The 18355-nt window shown below is 35.7% G+C and overlaps 1 protein-coding gene across 1 annotated transcript in view; it reads left to right on the top strand.

Annotated features, from left to right (window-relative positions):
- LOC126416227 (protein FAM110B) overlaps positions 1 to 18355 on the top strand; it is a 477951-nt gene that overhangs the window by 451454 nt on the left and 8142 nt on the right. Inside the window, exons 5-9 of the mRNA XM_050083831.1 lie at positions 5727 to 5854; positions 8853 to 8916; positions 15000 to 15095; positions 16414 to 16593; positions 17740 to 17971. Coding sequence (XP_049939788.1) covers positions 5727 to 5854; positions 8853 to 8916; positions 15000 to 15095; positions 16414 to 16593; positions 17740 to 17962 — 691 coding nt within the window. The 3' untranslated portion in view covers positions 17963 to 17971. The remainder of the gene's footprint in view (positions 1 to 5726; positions 5855 to 8852; positions 8917 to 14999; positions 15096 to 16413; positions 16594 to 17739; positions 17972 to 18355) is intronic.

The raw sequence follows: 18355 nt of genomic DNA, 5'->3' as shown, positions 1-18355 counted from the left end.
ACAGGTCAAGAGAACATATTTGCAAGTAATTTTTAATAAATTGATTTTACATTATTTTGTAATGAGGACGTTAGCTGTCTTTAACAAAACGGTAAATACAAATGTTGTATGGTAAAATACAAACAGCCAATACAAATGTAATAGTAAAGTATTCCAGTGTATTTCATAGACATGCACAGTATACAATAATCCAGTATATTTCATAGACATGCACAGTATATAAATTTCAGACCTAATTGAACATTTATCATAAAATTGTTTACAATTTTAACCCCTTTCAAAAAAATGATCAACTGCATAAAAGCAACGGTCCAAGAGATATTTTTTTAACTTATGTGTGAAGGCCCTCGGGTTCTTTGTTGCTTTGATTTCATTTGGTAAATTATTATACATTTGTATCCCAACATTTAAAACACTTTTTTGGTAGTGGGTAGTTCTGGACTGAATCATATGTAGGTCAGACTGCTGCCTTGTTGCATAGTTATGAATATCCCCAATGAATTTTAGTGTGCACTCATTGTTTAACAGCTATGACTTGACAAGTGAGATGATATTATAAACCTAAGCAGAGGGCAGTGTCATAATGCCATTTGTTTTGAAATGTTGTCTGCATGATTCGTTATGTCTTAGATTACATATTATGCGTATTGCCTTTTTTTGCATTTTGAAAATATATCTACCTCCAGGTGAGTTCCCCCAAAATATGATTCTGTACTGTAATGTAGAATGGAAGTAAGCATAATATACATGTATGAGAACAGATTTTGTGACTGATTTTTTTGAGTATCCTTAAAATGTAACACACAGTTGATAGCTTTTTTGAGATATAATTTGTGTGAGTCTCCCACTTAAGATTTTCTTCAAACCATATGCCAAGAAACTTGACAGAGTCCACACACATAAGCTCTTGGTTATTCAGAATCACATCAGGCATTTCTTGTTTTTGGGATGAGAGTCTGAAGTTGATGTACATTGTTTTCTGTATATTTATAATCAGTTTGTTCTCGTTGAACCATTTGCTGAGTGACGACATAAGCAGTTTAATTTTTTGGTTGTGGTCCTCTGTATCAGTACCTGTTATTAGTATACTCGTGTCATCGGCAAATAGTGTGGTATGTCCTGTAGCAAGCTTCATGCTTATATCATCAATATATAGCAGAAATAGTATGGGTGCCAGGATTGAGCCTTGTGGCACACGATATCTAATAGGCATTGTGTCAGAGGAGTGGACAGTAGATTGATGGGTGGTTGTATTCTTTTTTTTCAAAATTAATTTCAACTTTTTGAAATCTGTTTGACAGGTAAGATTCTAACCATTTGTTTGCAATTCCTCTTATACCTTTATTTGCTAACTTCTTAAGGAGTATGGTATGGTCAATTACATCAAAGGCTTCGGATAAATCTAAAAAGAGACCAGTAGTGATTTCCTTATTATCCAGTGCTTTTAAGGTTTTAATGAGATACTCATAAATAGCTGTGGTAGTTGTATTTTGCTTTCTAAAACCATGCTGGTGTTTTGTTAATAAGGATAGTTTATTTGTAAAGTCTTCCAATATGGTGTAAAATAATTTTTCATATGGCTGCAGTATGGTACTGCTGCAAGTGTGTAATATCTATACGGGCAAACATATGTGAAAATGTAAAGAAATTTAGCTCTTAGGCCAACAACAAGAGGAAGTTCATGACCCAATGACATCAGAGAAATCCATGTCCCAGTGACATCAGAGAAAGAAAGCAAAAACTATTCCAAAATACATAATGCAGACAAATGTTTTATATCTACACCTATAATTTGTAAATCACTATAAAGTAGAAATATATAGAGTTAAGAAACAAAGAAAGCAATGAAACAATCAATAATTAAAAAACTCAAATACACATATGCAGACTGAAATGATGAATAAAAATTTACACCAAACCCAGGTCTCCTGCGGATTACGCAGGTGTGGTAACCACTACATCACCCTGGCACAGGGGTTGTGCACAACTGCATGGACTACCCTAGCACACCTCCCTGCTCAGTCCAAATTCCCATTCACACCTCAGTCCACTTAGTATTCCTCATAAACTCAAACAGCATTGCAGAGGCACCAAACAAACACAAATGTGCAAAAGCAATCTTTTTGAAACAGAAGCAAAATTCAAACAATGGAAAACAACAGAGCTCCAATAATATTAATACTAATGAAAGGGCCATTATCTGTATTACTAAGCAGCTATCCCAGAACCATGTATCAGTTTCAGGTTGCCTATCTAATGGCTTCCAGGGCAACAAAAATGTTATTTTCAGTATTTTGCTTTGTTTTTAACTGAATTTAAGAATTTAAAATTTTTAAATGCTGTTATAATCTAATCATTAAGAGATATAATCTTATGTCAAAATTTTAACACAGTATGACAGATATTATGGTTAGATACTATATGTCTGTTCTAAGGCAGTGAAACTGACTGTGTGCAAATACCCAGACTTTATTTTTTTATTTTATTTATTATCCAGTATTTGAGAATGAGAACACTTAGCAATTTGCAGCAAACTATGAACATAATTTCAAACCTTTATGAAATTTTTTGTCACTGACAACCACACCTCCCACTCCCAAATGATGAAAGGAAAAAGTTTCTTGGCTACTACATTTAGCACTGTTCATGAAGTAAAACTTGAGCATCAGACATGACATTTTAATTTATTACTTCTTTATTACAAACTCTTTTTGTAATGCAGTTTGCATACAGTATCCACATATTCTTCTAAAAGTACCTGCAAAATTATATCATTGTATATCACATATTTCAGGAGATACATCTTCATAAACTTTGAGGTGTATGAAGAACTAGCTTTTGCTTAAAGTGGAGTGCAAGTGACCCAGACTATATCCATCCAGTGTTTCATAATGAAGACACTTTTTGAGTTCCAAACAACTTTATGCATAATTTCAAACCTTTTCCAGATTTTTTCCTTGCTTATGTACTTATTTCAAATATATAACGCAGTATCTTATTTGTAAAGTTATGTGACATTTGAAGCTGTTTTATACAAGAGAGTTTGATTATTCGAAGTATCTGGGGTTTACTGGTATACTGTAATTGTTAAATCTTCATAGTGGGTTGTAGTTTTTTTACTGATGAACCATGTTACAGAGCTTCATCCTTGAAAGTGTATGTTCATTGCAAATTAATTCCAAGACCTGTGCACATAAGAAATAAAATTACGTAAAAAATGAGAATGGTTACACCAGTTTAGAAAAACTGACAAAAATATTTACTTCAAGAATGGGAGATCAGGATAAGTGGCTATCACTTTGGTTGCTCTTAAATTAATGTATAATTACACATTTTCTGGTAGTATTAATATTCATTATGAATTAACTAAAAGCCATCAGTTTCAAAATACAGCACACTGTCTTTTTATTTCATTGAGCATCATTATTATTTGTGCAATAGTAGATTATTTGTTCCTCTCATTTATTTTCCCCAGAAACAAATGGTAACAAACTGTTATGTGTTCAGATGTACTGTTAATTAAATTTCTTTCATTACCATCATGATTTCCATTTAGCGAAAAAGATAACCAAATGAAACAATTAAATTCAATTTGACTGTATTCTGTTAGTAGTAATTGTCTCCATAAAACAATATTTGTACTGATTATTTTGTTACTTCTGGGGTATCCCATAACTAACACAATGTACAGCATGAACAGACTGAAGTGTTGATACATCTACACCTAATAAATTGCATTTTTGCACTCACTGAACAGCTGATAATAATTTGACATTAAAAAGACATTGAAATGTCTCAAACATCCTCTCACTATGTTATTCACTTTTTTCATGATTAAGTTGCCACGGCATAGGACTGTTTACTGTAGCTGATTCACTGCGCCGTGAACATGGTTGAGTTGTGAGGAATTGTGGGTAGTAAGTAGTTCAAAATTCCATTAATTTCTAAGTATCTGTAAGTGAGAAACTCCAGTTAGTAGCGAGCTAAAGTAGTAATTAATTATTTGAGTACACTTGGGAAGTTAATTAATAGCCTGTTACATTTCCAGTCCCACACAAAATCTTGCTTTCTGGCATAATCTCAATCATTTCCCACTCATGTGGAAACAAATTATGAAATTCAGCTAATAAACCATACTCTGAAGATGTAATCAAACAATGGAAAATCCAGGATGGAATGTAACAATACCGGAGAAGGAAAGTTGCTACTCACCATATAGCGGATATGCTGAGTCGCGATGTGCACAATAAAAAGATTCACACAACTAAAGCTTTCGGCCCTTAAGGCCTTTGTCAGCAGTAGACACACATGCACACACACACACACACACACACATACACACACACACACACACACACACACACACACACACACACACACAAACACAATTTGCACACACATCTACAGTCTCAGAGAGCTGAGACCACACTGCTGTTCTGCTGCATCCATATTCAATAAGCTACCACAGGAATCTAAAAATCTTAGCAGTAATCCATGCACTTTCAAATGTAAACTGGATAGTTTCCTCTTGGATCATTCTTTCTATTCTGTTGAGGAGTTCCTTGAAAAATTAAGCTGAATCCTGTGTTATATTGTTGATGGTATTTATATAAACTCATGGATTGTCATCTTTTTAAGATTTATAAACATTTTATTTTATCTTTTACTATTTTTTGTTGTAATTTCATGCACAGAGATGTTCCATGACCATGAAGATTTGCCTCTCAATTTGGTTCTACAGAACTAGATGTGTACAATAAAATTTTAAAAAAAGCAACAGTATCTTGGGCATCCCACATATCACAAACAGCATCATATGGAAGTTTATTACCTCCTTTTATGATTAAAACACAAATTTCTCATTATTATAATTTCACAAATTAGATTGAACATACACCCTTTAATAAATTTCATACTTCATTAACTCATCAGAATGAAGTTATTTTAAAAGAAGATGCATAGGAGATTTTCCTTTAATTTTAAGATTACAAATATTAATTTTGCATAATTACATTACTTTACATAACATATTTAATTACTTTCAGAGACCTTAAAATACTTACAATAATATTTTATTTTTGCACTAATTATTGCAATGCCTTACACCACGGACTGCTACATACATTTTTTTAAAAAAAGTTGAGGTGATTTGAAATATATGTGGTGTAATTTTTGAAGAGAACATGTTCAGTATGACAGTTTGAATGGATTTAAAGTAATGTAAGACATTAACTTCTTGACCCATTGAGTCAAGAAGTATTGCCTGCAGGATGTTATGACAAAAATACTCACTCCATCTTGGCTTAAATCAGTGCTCATCCTGTAATTACAGTAACAGCACTTTTGCCTTTATTCCAGTAACTGGGACAACAGCTTTGACATTGTCACTTACAAATAACATAATCATCAAAGACAGTTTCCAACTCCCGATGTATTAAGAATGAGCATTTAACATTTTAGACATCAGTATTCTTTGTTTGCAGCCATCCTAATCCTCTTACAGAGAACTTTTTCAGCTACTCAGATCTTTTTTCATATACCAACAACTAGGTCTCTTACCTGCTATTCTCCTCTGCCATTTCATATGGGTACTGTTTCAGCCATTGTTACAGTGTGAAACAAGTTTGACAGCAGTTGTAGTGGTATCAGTCATAAAAGTAATTTTCTGTATTTGTGGGCACAATAATTACTAATCATATTAATATAATAAACACAATGTCATACAGATGCTGCACAAGAACTCAGTCTATGGGTTCTGCTATGAGTACTACTTCATCTGGTGGTCGAAATCAAGGTCAAAGGAACAGCTCAAGACACAGTTCACCTTCCAGGAACAGCATTAAAAAAAATAACTGTGAGTTGTATCAGATTTTACTGCACTGTTATTTCTTAACACTTTTAGTGCCAACAAATGTGTTGAATAATTACAAATCAATAACCTTCATGGTACTAGGTTTTGGTCGAATAAATTTTCTGTTTTGTAGATTTTCATATGAAAGACACTCCAGATCTGCAATAAATTTGATTTTAGTGGTGTAAGAAATAATATGTATTAAAGCACATCACAAAAAAGTGACCTTCAAACTTCAAAGGCATCTCTAGGATTAATACTCTTCACCTACAAAAGGTGAGGATAGAATAAGGACGTGTAAGGTTCCATAGAAGTAATTAACAAAATAACCCAAAAATTTAGCATCTGCCAAATGTTAATTAGTTTTGCTTCAGAAAAGATAAAGGCACTAGAAAGGCAGTTCTGACATAATGATTGATAAATGTAATAAGGCTTAGTCAAAATCAAGATACTTACAAGCAATTCAACAACTCAGGGAAAGTAGGCAACATTCTAAAGTGGTGCCATAAGTTTGAAATCCTTAGGCAAATGGGGACAAGAGGGAACAATAAGAAGGAAGACCAATAGATTAAAAACAGTGTAAAGCAGCTATGCAGTCTTTCTCCTGTATTCTTCTATTTTCAGATAAGAAGATAAAACAATGAACAAAATTAAAGAAACAATTAGAAATTGGATTAAAACATGGGGTGAAAGGATACCAGTAGGATTATCAAATATTGCAATCTTTTGTGAAAGTGAAGAAGAACTGCAGGACCTGCTGAATGGCTTTGATTACTCATTGAGCACAGAATTTGGATGGAATGTAAATCAAAGAGAGCTGAAAGTATTGAGGAGCAGCAGAAATGAGATTAGCAGCAAACCTGACATAAAATCTGGTGACTATACAGTAAACATAATGAAATTTTGGGAGCAAAAATTACACGATAAACAAAGAGAGAAGGAAACAAAAGGCACACTAAAACATACAAAGAGATGCATTCATTCATTCAGTCATTGACATATCATGCTCTGTAAATCCTATAATGAAGGAAGGCCTTCAAGAATGTGGAACGAGTCAAGTTATACATTAACAGGCAGAAGGAACCATTGCTGGCTACTTCAGTAAAAAAAAAAAAAAAGTAACAGCAGTTTATGACTAGTGTCACTCACTTGAAACTGATATCTTGCTATGTTAGAAGAACAACTAATTTGACAAAAAAAAAGTTCATCTTTCTATCCACTTAGTTGCCGTTATTATCTACTACTTCAAACAAAGCATTTTAACTAACAAAATCAATATCTGTCTGATACAAATATTAGTGTTAGGAAGAATTTACTTTTCTGGATCCAAATATTCAGATATATTGTATGTTTGGTGAGTTTCAGTTTCCCTCCTAATGTCCACCGCTGACCTGTTAGACTTTCACACCACAGTATAAAACTGTATTCTGAACTCTGTTGTGGGATGCATAGTCTATAGGGAAATTGCATCTGTTTCTACTATTGTCGTTGTGAATTTCTGAGTTCATACTAAATTCACTCTTGTTACTGACAACAATTTTACGGTTTATATGTATTAGAATTGGAGCATAAAAATCCCTGGAGCCAATGTTTTGTTATCAAGCATTCCTTCTCAAAAAAAAGATCTACCAGTATCACATGTAGGCCTCAGTTAGAGAAAGAAATTTCTGAGATTATGTATCTGGAGCATAGTGTAGTATGAAAGTAAATCACGGAGTGTGGGAAAATAATAAAAAACAACAATAAAAACATTTGAGATGTGTGTTAAAGAAGGTTGTTTAAAATTACACAGAATGGTAATAGAACCGAAGCTCATCTGTAGAACTGATAACAAAAGGAATATAATAAAACACTAACCAAAAGTAGGGATAGGATGATAGGACATGTGTTAAGCTATCAGATAATCATACAGAGACTGGAACAAATACAACAAACAAATGGGGAGTTTCTGAGGAGGTAGCAGCTTTTCTCAAAGTAGCAGCTTTCTTAACAATTTACTCAATTAAATTTAGAGTTAATAAGTGGGAATAACATTAAGCAGTATAATGATAGATTACTGTTAATACTGTGTACAGATAAAGTTTCTATGATGTTCTTGTCTTATGTTAAATGTATATCTTGACGTATTCCACATCTCTGAAGGTTCTCCTGCTTGATAGGATCTATGAAATACAGTGAATGAATGATGAGATGTCACAACAAACCTGTCAGATGACTGATGAACCAAAGGAAAATGTTCTCTGCAGAGTACATAACAGATTGAAGCTGCAGAAGTAGTTCAGCATGATTTGAAGTGAGTTTGTGCTATCAGCAAAATTCTATACAGAAAACTCAGAAATTCTATAAGTGAAAATACGGAAAGAGTATCACACATCATATGAAAGATTAATTTTGAAATTCTGAGATTTAATCTTCTCAGAGTAAATGAAAAAATCTTGTACAAGGACCATGCTCATATATTTAGAGAAACTGAGTGCCATAAGGAAGTGCATCTGTGTACCTAGGAAGAAGAAAAACTATAACTGGTACCATTCCATCTGGAGCTTGCTTGGTGTAAGTAGAGTTTCATACATTTCATGAAGGATGGTGCCAATGGGGGTTCATTATGTGTGTGTGTTGTGTTGCCATATAAAACATGTATCATTAAGAATGGAAAGGGAAGAGCTGCACTGAAAAACAAAGACTGGAATATGTACATGACAAGTTCAGAGAGAGTGTGTGTGTGTGTGAGAGAGAATGAGAATACATTTGTACTAAATCAATCATACTTACTTACTGGAATCCCAAATATACTTTCAATATGTTATATAATGTTCTTTTTTCTGATTAGTAGAAACATCTGTAAAAAAAGAAGTAAACTGCAAAATTATTAAAAAGCTATGGATTCCTAGCTAAAGAAGTTAATGTTTGCACAATCATATTTTCGTCTGTATAGAAATGAAATATTATTCAATTTCATTAGTGGTTATGTGGTGTGCTAATCCTCATCTATTATTTTTAGCATATGAGGAAGAATCTGCTGATGATGATGTAAGGCACCCACCAACGCCAAACTGCAAGGAAAGGTCAGTATTTCAAAGTCGCATAGCATGGCAAGAACTTACATCACTGTCCATACACATAATTTTATTGAAACAATAATTGTAACTTTTCAGAAATGTGAAAACACAGCTGCTCATGAAGGTTTGACAAGATCTCAGTCAAAAACAACTCATTAACTGGGTCAACATATCAATTTAGTATTCTAAATAGAGGACTATAAAAGATGCAGATTGCTTAGGGCCACAGAAAGCTGAAGAACCTGCTGCCTCTTGTAGATCAGCTTGAGAATGAAGTCCATCCTTATTATGGACCAGTAATCTACATTAGTCATTTTCAGATGTGACAATCTTAGTAAAATATCATTATGTGGACCTTTAATCAACACATCACTGATTGGTGTTCTTTTCCAAGCATTTTCATGACTACCATTTCTACTGATCCTAAAGGTTTCTTGACTGATTGTATGTGAGAGTGTGTTCATGATTCCATTAGATAGTCCCTTTCTTAATTCCAAAGCTGACCCCTCGCCATGATTGCATGTTAAACTACAAGCTGAGCACTCACACAAAGTCTGAATAAAAAGTAATATTGCTTGTCTGAAGTAAAACATAATGGACAGGTGGGTGATTTCATCTCAAGTCATACATGTCATATCAACTCATCGTCATGAATTTCTCTGCAAAAAATATATATTAGACCTCTATACGTAAGTGTAAGAAATAAAGTATTTTCATTTTATCTTAATTTTCGTAAATGGTACTGTCCTTTGCAAAATACATATTTGGTAAATGTAAATGACTCTTAAAACAACGGAGAGCAATAATATATATATATATATATATATATATATATATATATATATATATATATATATATATATATATATATATATATATATGGTTATAATAGAGGGAAACATTCCACGTAGGAAATATATATCTAAAAACAAAGATGATGTGACTTACCAAATGAAAGTGCTGGCAGGTCGACAGACACACAAACAAACACAAACATACACACAAAATTCTAGCTTTCGCAACCAACGGTTGCCTCGTCAGGAAAGAGGGAAGGAGAGGGAAAGATGAAAGGATTTGGGTTTTAAGGGAGAGGGTAAGGAGTCATTCCAGTCCCGGGAGCGGAAAGACTTACCTTAGGGGGAAAAAAGGACGGGTATACACTCGCACACACACACATATCCATCCACACATATACAGACACAAGCAGACATATTTCTGCTTGTGTCTGTATATGTGTGGATGGATATGTGTGTGTGTGCGAGTGTATACCCGTCCTTTTTTCCCCCTAAGGTAAGTCTTTCCGCTCCCGGGACTGGAATGACTCCTTACCCTCTCCCTTAAAACCCAAATCCTTTCATCTTTCCCTCTCCTTCCCTCTTTCCTGACGAGGCAACCGTTGGTTGCGAAAGCTAGAATTTTGTGTGTATGTTTGTGTTTGTTTGTGTGTCTGTCGACCTGCCAGCACATATATATATATATATATATATATATATATATATATATATATATATATATATATATATATATATATATATATATATATATATATATATATATATATATATATGTGTGTGTGTGTGTGTGTGTGTGTGTGTGTATATATATAGGTCCTGTAACCCGGAAGGTGTACACGATCAAAGGCAGAGCCACATGTGAAAGCACCCACGTGATTTACCAACTGACCTGCCTACACTGTGACGCATTCTATGTGGGAATGACCAGCAACAAACTGTCCATTCGCATGAATGGACACAGGCAGACAGTGTTTGTTGGTAATGAGGATCACCCTGTGGCTAAACATGCCTTGGTGCACGGCCAGCACATCTTGGCACAGTGTTACACCGTCCGGGTTATCTGGATACTTCCCACCAACACCAACCTATCCGAACTCCGGAGATGGGAACTTGCCCTTCAGTATATCCTCTCTTCTCGTCATCCGCCAGGCCTCAATCTCCGCTAATTTCAAGTTGCCGCCACTCATACCTCACCTGTCTTTCAACAACTTCTTTGCCTCTACACTTCTGCCTCGACTGACATCTCTGCCCAAACTCTTTGTCTTTAAATATGTCTGCTTGTGTCTGTATGTGTGGATGGATATGTGCGTGTGTGCGAGTGTATACCTGTCCTTTTTTCCCCCTAAGGTAAGTCTTTCCGCTCCCGGGATTGGAATGACTCCTTACCCTCTCCTTTAAAACCCACTTCCTTTCGTCTTCCCCTCTCCTTCCCTCTTTCCTGATGAGGCAACAGTTTGTTGCGAAAGCTTGAATTTTGTGTGTATGTTTGTGTTTGTTTGTGTGTCTATCGACCTGCCAGCACTTTTGTTCGGTAAGTCACCTCATCTTTGTTTTTATATATATATGTCGATAGACACACAAACAAACACAAACACACACACAAAATTCAAGCTTTCGCAACAAACTGTTGCCTCATCAGGAAAGAGGGAAGGAGAGGGAAAGACGAAAGGATGTGGGTTTTAAGGGAGAGGGTAAGGAGTCATTCCAATCCCGGGAGTGGAAAGACTTACCTTAGGGGATAAAAAGGATGTCTGCTTGTGTCTGTATATGTGTGGATGGATATGTGTGTGTGTGCGTGCGAGTGTATACCCGTCCTTTTTTCCCCCTAAGGTAAGTCTTTCCGCTCCCGGGATTGGAATGACTCCTTACCCTCTCCCTTAAAACCCACATCCTTTCGTCTTTCCCTCTCCTTCCCTCTTTCCTGATGAGGCAACAGTTTGTTGTGAAAGCTTGAATTTTGTGTGTGTGTTTGTTTGTGTGTCTATCGACCTGCCAGCGCTTTCATTCGGTAAGTCACATCATCTTTGTTTTTAGATATATTTTTCCCACGTGGAATGTTTCCCCCCCCCCCTCTCTCTCTCTCTCTCTCTCTCTCTATATATATATATATATATATATATATATATATATATAGAGAGAGAGAGAGAGAGAGAGAGAGAGAGAGAGAGAGAGAGAGAGGAAAAAATTCCACATGGGAAAAATATATCTAAAAACAAAGATGTTGTGACTTACCGAACGAAAGTGCTGGCAGGTCGATAGACACACAGACAAACACAAACACACACACAAAATTCTAGCTTTCGCAACCAACGGTTGCCTCGTCAGGAAAGAGGGAAGGAGAGGGAAAGACGAAAGGATGTGGGTTTTAAGGGAGAGGGTAAGGAGTCATTCCAATCCCGGGAGCGGAAAGACTTACCTTAGGGGGAAAAAAGGACGGGTATACACTCGCACACACACACACATATCCATCCACACATATACAGACACAAGCAGACATATTTAAAGACCATAAAGGCGAGAAGGTGTTGGTTACAGCTGGGCTATGTTGGACTTGGGTTGGTAGACAACGATGTGCACAAAGGTTAGGTGGTTGTGTTACCGCCAAAACACATTAAAGGACGGAGAAATTCGGGAAAATTTCGAAAAAACTGCGTGTAATATATTAAAAGGAGTGGTTTTGTGGTGGCAGATTATGAAAATGAGGCTAACAATTGTCTGACGAAGAAATAACGACGTTAAAACCTGTGGGAAGCGGATAAAAATTATCAGTGATGTGGGAAAACGGAAATGGAAATAAAGCGGAAGTTATTAGAACTAGCCGAAATGGTTGTTTTAAAGGTGAAAGGAACTGTTTGTGAACTAGAAATGGTGGATTTTATAGTGGCGGTAGTGTTGAAAGCGGCAAAAAAAATTTTTTGGTTGTGGTTTGGAAGTGGGTTATGTATTATTGAGTATATATATGCGGGATAAAATTGTATAGCAGATTACGGTAAAAAGGAGAAGGTGAATACAAAGTGAAACTACTGGCAAAAACAGAAAGAGAAAATAAGACGACAGAAAAGATTTCGAAATGCAACAATGACAATAACAAACATAATTGTTGAGTTCAAATTACTGATATCAATATAATAGAGGGAAAAATTCCACGTGGGAAAAATATATCTAAAAACAAAGATGATGTCACTTACCGAACGAAAGCGCTGGCAGGTCGATAGACACACAAACAAACACAAACACACTCACAAAATTCTAGCTTTCGCAACCAACGGTTGCCTCGCCAGGAAAGAGGGAAGGAGAGGGAAAGACGAAAGGATTTGGGTTTTAAGGGAGAGGGTAAGGAGTCATTCCAATCCCGGGAGCGGAAAGACTTACCTTAGGGGGAAAAAAGGACGGGTATACACTCGCGCACACACACACACATATCCATCCACACATATGCAGACACAAGCAGACATATTTAAAGATGATGTGACTTACCGAACGAAAGTGCTGGCAGGTCGATAGACACACAAACAAACACAAAGACACACACAAAATTCTAGCTTTCGCAACCAACGGTTGACTCGTCAGGCATATATATATATATATATATATATATATATATATATAAAAACAAAGATGATGAGACTTACCAAACAAAAGCGCTGGCAGGTCGATAGACACACAAACAAACACAAACATACACACAAAATTCAAGCTTTCGCAACAGGCGGTTGCTTCATCAGGAAAGAGGGAAGGAGAGGGAAAGATGAGAGGATGTGGGTTTTAAGGGAGAGGGTAAGGAGTCATTCCAATCCCGAGAGCGAAAAGACTTACATTAGGGGGAAAAAAGGACAGGTATACACTCGCACACACACACACACACATATCCATCCGCACATACACAGACACAAGCAGACATTGCTTCTTTCCTGATGAAGCAACCGTCTGTTGCGAAAGCGTGAATTTTGTGTGTATGTTTGTGTCTGTTTGTGTGTCTATCGACCTGCCAGCGCTTTTGTTTGGTAAGTCTCATCATCTTTGTTTTTAGATATATTTTTCCCACGTGGAATGTTTCCCAGACACAATAAAAAACACACAAACACACACATAAATTTCAAGCTTTCACAACCCAAGGTTGCTTCATCAGGAAAGAGGGAAGGAGAGGGAAAGACGAAAGGATGTGGGTTTTAAGGGAGATTGTAAGGTGTCATTCCACTCCCGGGAGTGGAAAGACGTACCTTAGGGGGAAAAAAAGGACAGGTATACACTCACACACACACACACACACACACACACACACACACACACACACACACACACACACACACATCCGCACATATACAGACACAGGCAGACATATGTAAAGGCAAAGAGATTGGGCAGAGATGTCAGTCAAGGCAGAAGTACAGAGGCAAAGATGTTGTTGAATGACAGGTGATGTACGAGGACCCCCTTTTAGTGCAATGACATTCCATTTTATATCCCCACAAATAACTACATTTGGGTATTTGTATGAGTTGGCTGACTTCAGTTGTGATTCTCTGAGATTGTAGTCATAGAATACTGATTTTTTTTTTATTTTAAGAAGAGCACAAGATTACACTCCTAGCCATTTAAAGTCTTTGTCGTCTTTGAAATCTCATCAAGATATGACTGAAGATTTGTGCAGCATTTTTTCAGGTATACTTTAGAGTAGATAACAGCATCATTTGCAAAAAAACATATGAGGTTACTACTGATACTGCCAAGTCAATAATATACAGTGTGAAAAGCAAGGGCCTCAATGCACTATCTATCATACAAATACCATATTCTGCTTGGGCTTACATAGGCTGTATTCTCAATTATAATAAGTAACTGCTATTTTAATGATCCTGCATGCTTAAATTTATAATCTGAAATGAAGTATCCCAACAAATAGGTAAATGAACATGGGTTTTATTTCCATCTGTTTCATGTCAAATTCATGTATATACTGTATATAAACTATGCAGTTACATTTAAGGTGTTGTACAACATTGTAATAAGGTTAGTGTTATATTTATTAAAACAAATGAGTAAGTCATAAGTATGTTTGCAGCTGTGATTGAGATATTTGTATTCTAATGTAGGTGGCTAGTGTTTGGATACCAGTCAGTCAGTATTTTTTAAAGATCTTTGATAAGTTGCAGCTCTGTATCACATGTGGTTTTCATGATTTTAAATATAAGAATTAAACTAACAGTAGTGTTATGAGCTCGGACTAGACATTTATGTTTGTTTGGAAACAAAAGTTGCCTTTTCTCATTTTTCTGTCTTGTATTTTTATCACAGAGTAGTAACACGGAGACCTGTAGAGGGACCTCCAAGTGCTAGTAGCTGGAGTGATAGCGGTCCGGAGGAACCACTTTCTCCCACAAGTCATCACAGGTACATTATTACAATCTGTCTTAAAAGTCTCTTTGTGTGCACTACTTACTATTGCACATCAGACTGTCCATTTTAATTCTGATAGAAGCTATGATACCTATGGATGCTTTCAAAAAATGTTTTGTACACTGAGTAGCTCATCTATCAGTTTATGTTGAGACCTCAACTGAAGTTCAGTTAAGTTTATTGCAATGTTCTGAATTATGTGTTTGTGCCAAATTTGGCCCTAGATGAATTTCTGTTGTGTATTTCTATTTGTTTGATATGTAACAGTACACAATAATAAGAACAAATAGAGTTACTCTTCAGTCTAATGCCTGGATACTCTACTCATGAATAACTCTCTTCAAAGCTTACATCAAATAACACACACACACAAAAAGAAAAAAATACTGTATGTATGTTACAATCATACATTAAACAACCCTTTACTTTTTATCGAAAGAGACAAATCAAGTGAAAATGTGTAATTTTGATTCTCCCATAAGTTAGAAAGTTAGACATGCCACTCATGGGGAAAACAACTTAAACTCTCTGGGACAAACAACAATCTATGAACATATGATGACAGAAGATATAAACCAATAACAATGCTAGAAAGTTACTATAAAAGCAAACAGAAAGCTTCCTCACACATTCAAACAAAATCGGAAACTTATTGAATAAATAAAAGCTGGATGAAGTCTAGGTATGCAAAAAGGGCTGATATATGAGAAGCCTTTAACACATTCAAAAGCAAAATATTATCTGTCAGATTGTGAGCCTATGAAGTTTAAGTGCGACATAAAATTATTCAAGGGATCAAAATCATCTATTTCACCCAAGACAGGGCAACTGAAGAACTGACTGAAGGAACATTTCCCACCTATCCAATTCTGAAAGACTGGAGGGAAGGGGACCTTAGACAGTAAGAGTTGCAAAGCAGCCACTGAATAACCACATGGTGTTACACACCTTTCCATGGTTTGGTGGTGGCTGTTCATGCAGGAAGCAAGGGGCTGAGGATGGGTGGCATTAGGGTATTTACTGGGTTGTATGAGCAGTAAAACACATCTTTGAGAGAGGTGGGAAGTATTTGGCAGGAGGTTTTTCCTCATTTTTTAACAAGATGTTACATGTAAATTGTTTATTTATTTACTTACTAATAAATTTAATTCAATAAAAATTTCAATTTCCACACTCACTCTGCCAAAGCTTTCACATGTTTTGAATTACACACTAAATGTTCCGTACTCTTGCTGAGAACTAGCTAATGAGTTTGCAATATGTTAATCAACTGTCATCATTAACATGCTAATGAATACATTACTGGTATCAGGTTTGATGATGATGAATGGCGAGCAGAACGTCATCACAGGCCAATTCTCCGATCGAAGTCTGACATCAGTCATCGATACTCCCGTGGGCCACCTCCACTTGTTCCAAGGCCTGAGCCAAAAACCATTGAACAGCTTGAGAAATTTTTTGAGCAACTGGGACTTGACACAAGAGATTACAGGTAAATAGGTGCAAACACTTCACGCTGTGTTTGCATGTAGTTACATTAAGACAAATAAAAATCATAATCCAATTAAACCAAATGTTCAACATTTGGTCTACAACTTTAACAGTCAGCAGAGTCAAAGTATGCTGGCTTTAACTGAAATTGCAGCACTCCTGCCTGTTTTATTTTGAACTAATTGATTACCCAGTCTTACCTGAATACTTACTTATCTCCAAATTATCTATATGCATATAAATGCTCTCCTTCTTCTATGTAATAAGTCACACTTGTACCAAGTTTGGTCGAAATTGCTCTAAGCAATTATGGTTACATTTTGGTTATAATTTATATGTCACCTCTAAGCAATTATGGTTACATTTTGGTTATAGTTTATGTCACCCCTTCTTACTTGCCCACCCTTTCGAGTTAAATGTCACCAACACCATAACCAATCAGTCCAGCAACCTTGAAAACTATACATTCAACAGTATTTTAGCTCATTTTCTATGATTTTACATGTCACCCACTTCACAGCACCACAACACGCCTAAATGTGCTAGGGCTGTCTAACCTGAACAGTGTGAAATATTGTCAGCAATTATCACTGGTGAAGTATGACATTCAACAGATCAGATGAACTCAAGGCATGCTACTTCCAGTGCCTAGTGATACACTGGTTTTCAAACCAGTCTTCATGACAGTGATAGAATTACTATTAACCAAAAAGAGACATTATTAAAAACTTTCTGAAGTCTCACTCTGAAAAGCATTTGCACTAGTATAAACAAAGATAATGCTGAAAATTAGTTTTCTATCTTTCTTTGTAATAAAAATCAAGATGACCAACTAATTGATCTTTATGCATAAATTTCTTATAGTTTTTGGTAGAGGAAGGGCAAACTGAAGGAAAAAGAAAACTTTTGTATAAAAGTTATATGGCAGAAAAGAACTGCTGCAGTGAAATGTGACTTATGTCTGAATACTCAATGCATTATGTACAATACTAGTATCTTTTTTCTCAATAATGTTACTGATATTGCTTATAAAGACACATTTCACCACCACATTTTTTTCAGATTTCACCATCTGAAGTTTCCTTTAAGTCTAACAGGTAAAGCAAATACAAATTATGTTACATGTATTGTTCTGTCTTGTCAACAGATCAATGTCAACACCTATGTCTGGTTCGTCATCACCAGTCTACTTTGAAAGTGTCAGCTCTGTAGACTCTGCTGTTGCATGGGGTCCATGGGGAAGTGGAAGCACTAGTGGAAACACACCACGTCAGGCTGAGCAGCCTTCCATCGTTGAACGAAATGCGAGAATTATCAAATGGCTGTGCAACTGTCGTAAAGCTCAGCTCGCAGTGCGGACATCCAGCTGACTGTCTTGTGTAAGGCACAGAAATAACTTTACCTGTTTATTACATTTCATTAAAAAAATCTTGATTAGTTGTGTACATTTTATTACTTGCCACCACTTTTGAGCTGCATCCTCCAAATATGTTACTCACAACATGCGTTCAATTTAGTGTAATGATAAAGTCTGCCAGTTAGAGTCAGTTTGAGGAATATCAATAAACCAGGATGATGAAAATCTGAAGCAGTCAAACCAATCAATTTATTTATTTATTTATTAGTTTATCCGTCCCTAGAGCATTGTGAATTTTATGGATGTTGTTAACACATTAGATTATATAACTATATGTAATAAATAGATTAATACATTATTTGCTTTACTATATTACATGTTTTTACATCATATTTCATTATTCTTT

This window comes from Schistocerca serialis, chromosome 8 (assembly GCF_023864345.2).
Source record: "Schistocerca serialis cubense isolate TAMUIC-IGC-003099 chromosome 8, iqSchSeri2.2, whole genome shotgun sequence".
In the NCBI taxonomy this organism is placed as follows: domain Eukaryota; kingdom Metazoa; phylum Arthropoda; class Insecta; order Orthoptera; family Acrididae; genus Schistocerca; species Schistocerca serialis.
This window is presented reverse-complemented; position numbering and strand designations above follow the sequence as displayed.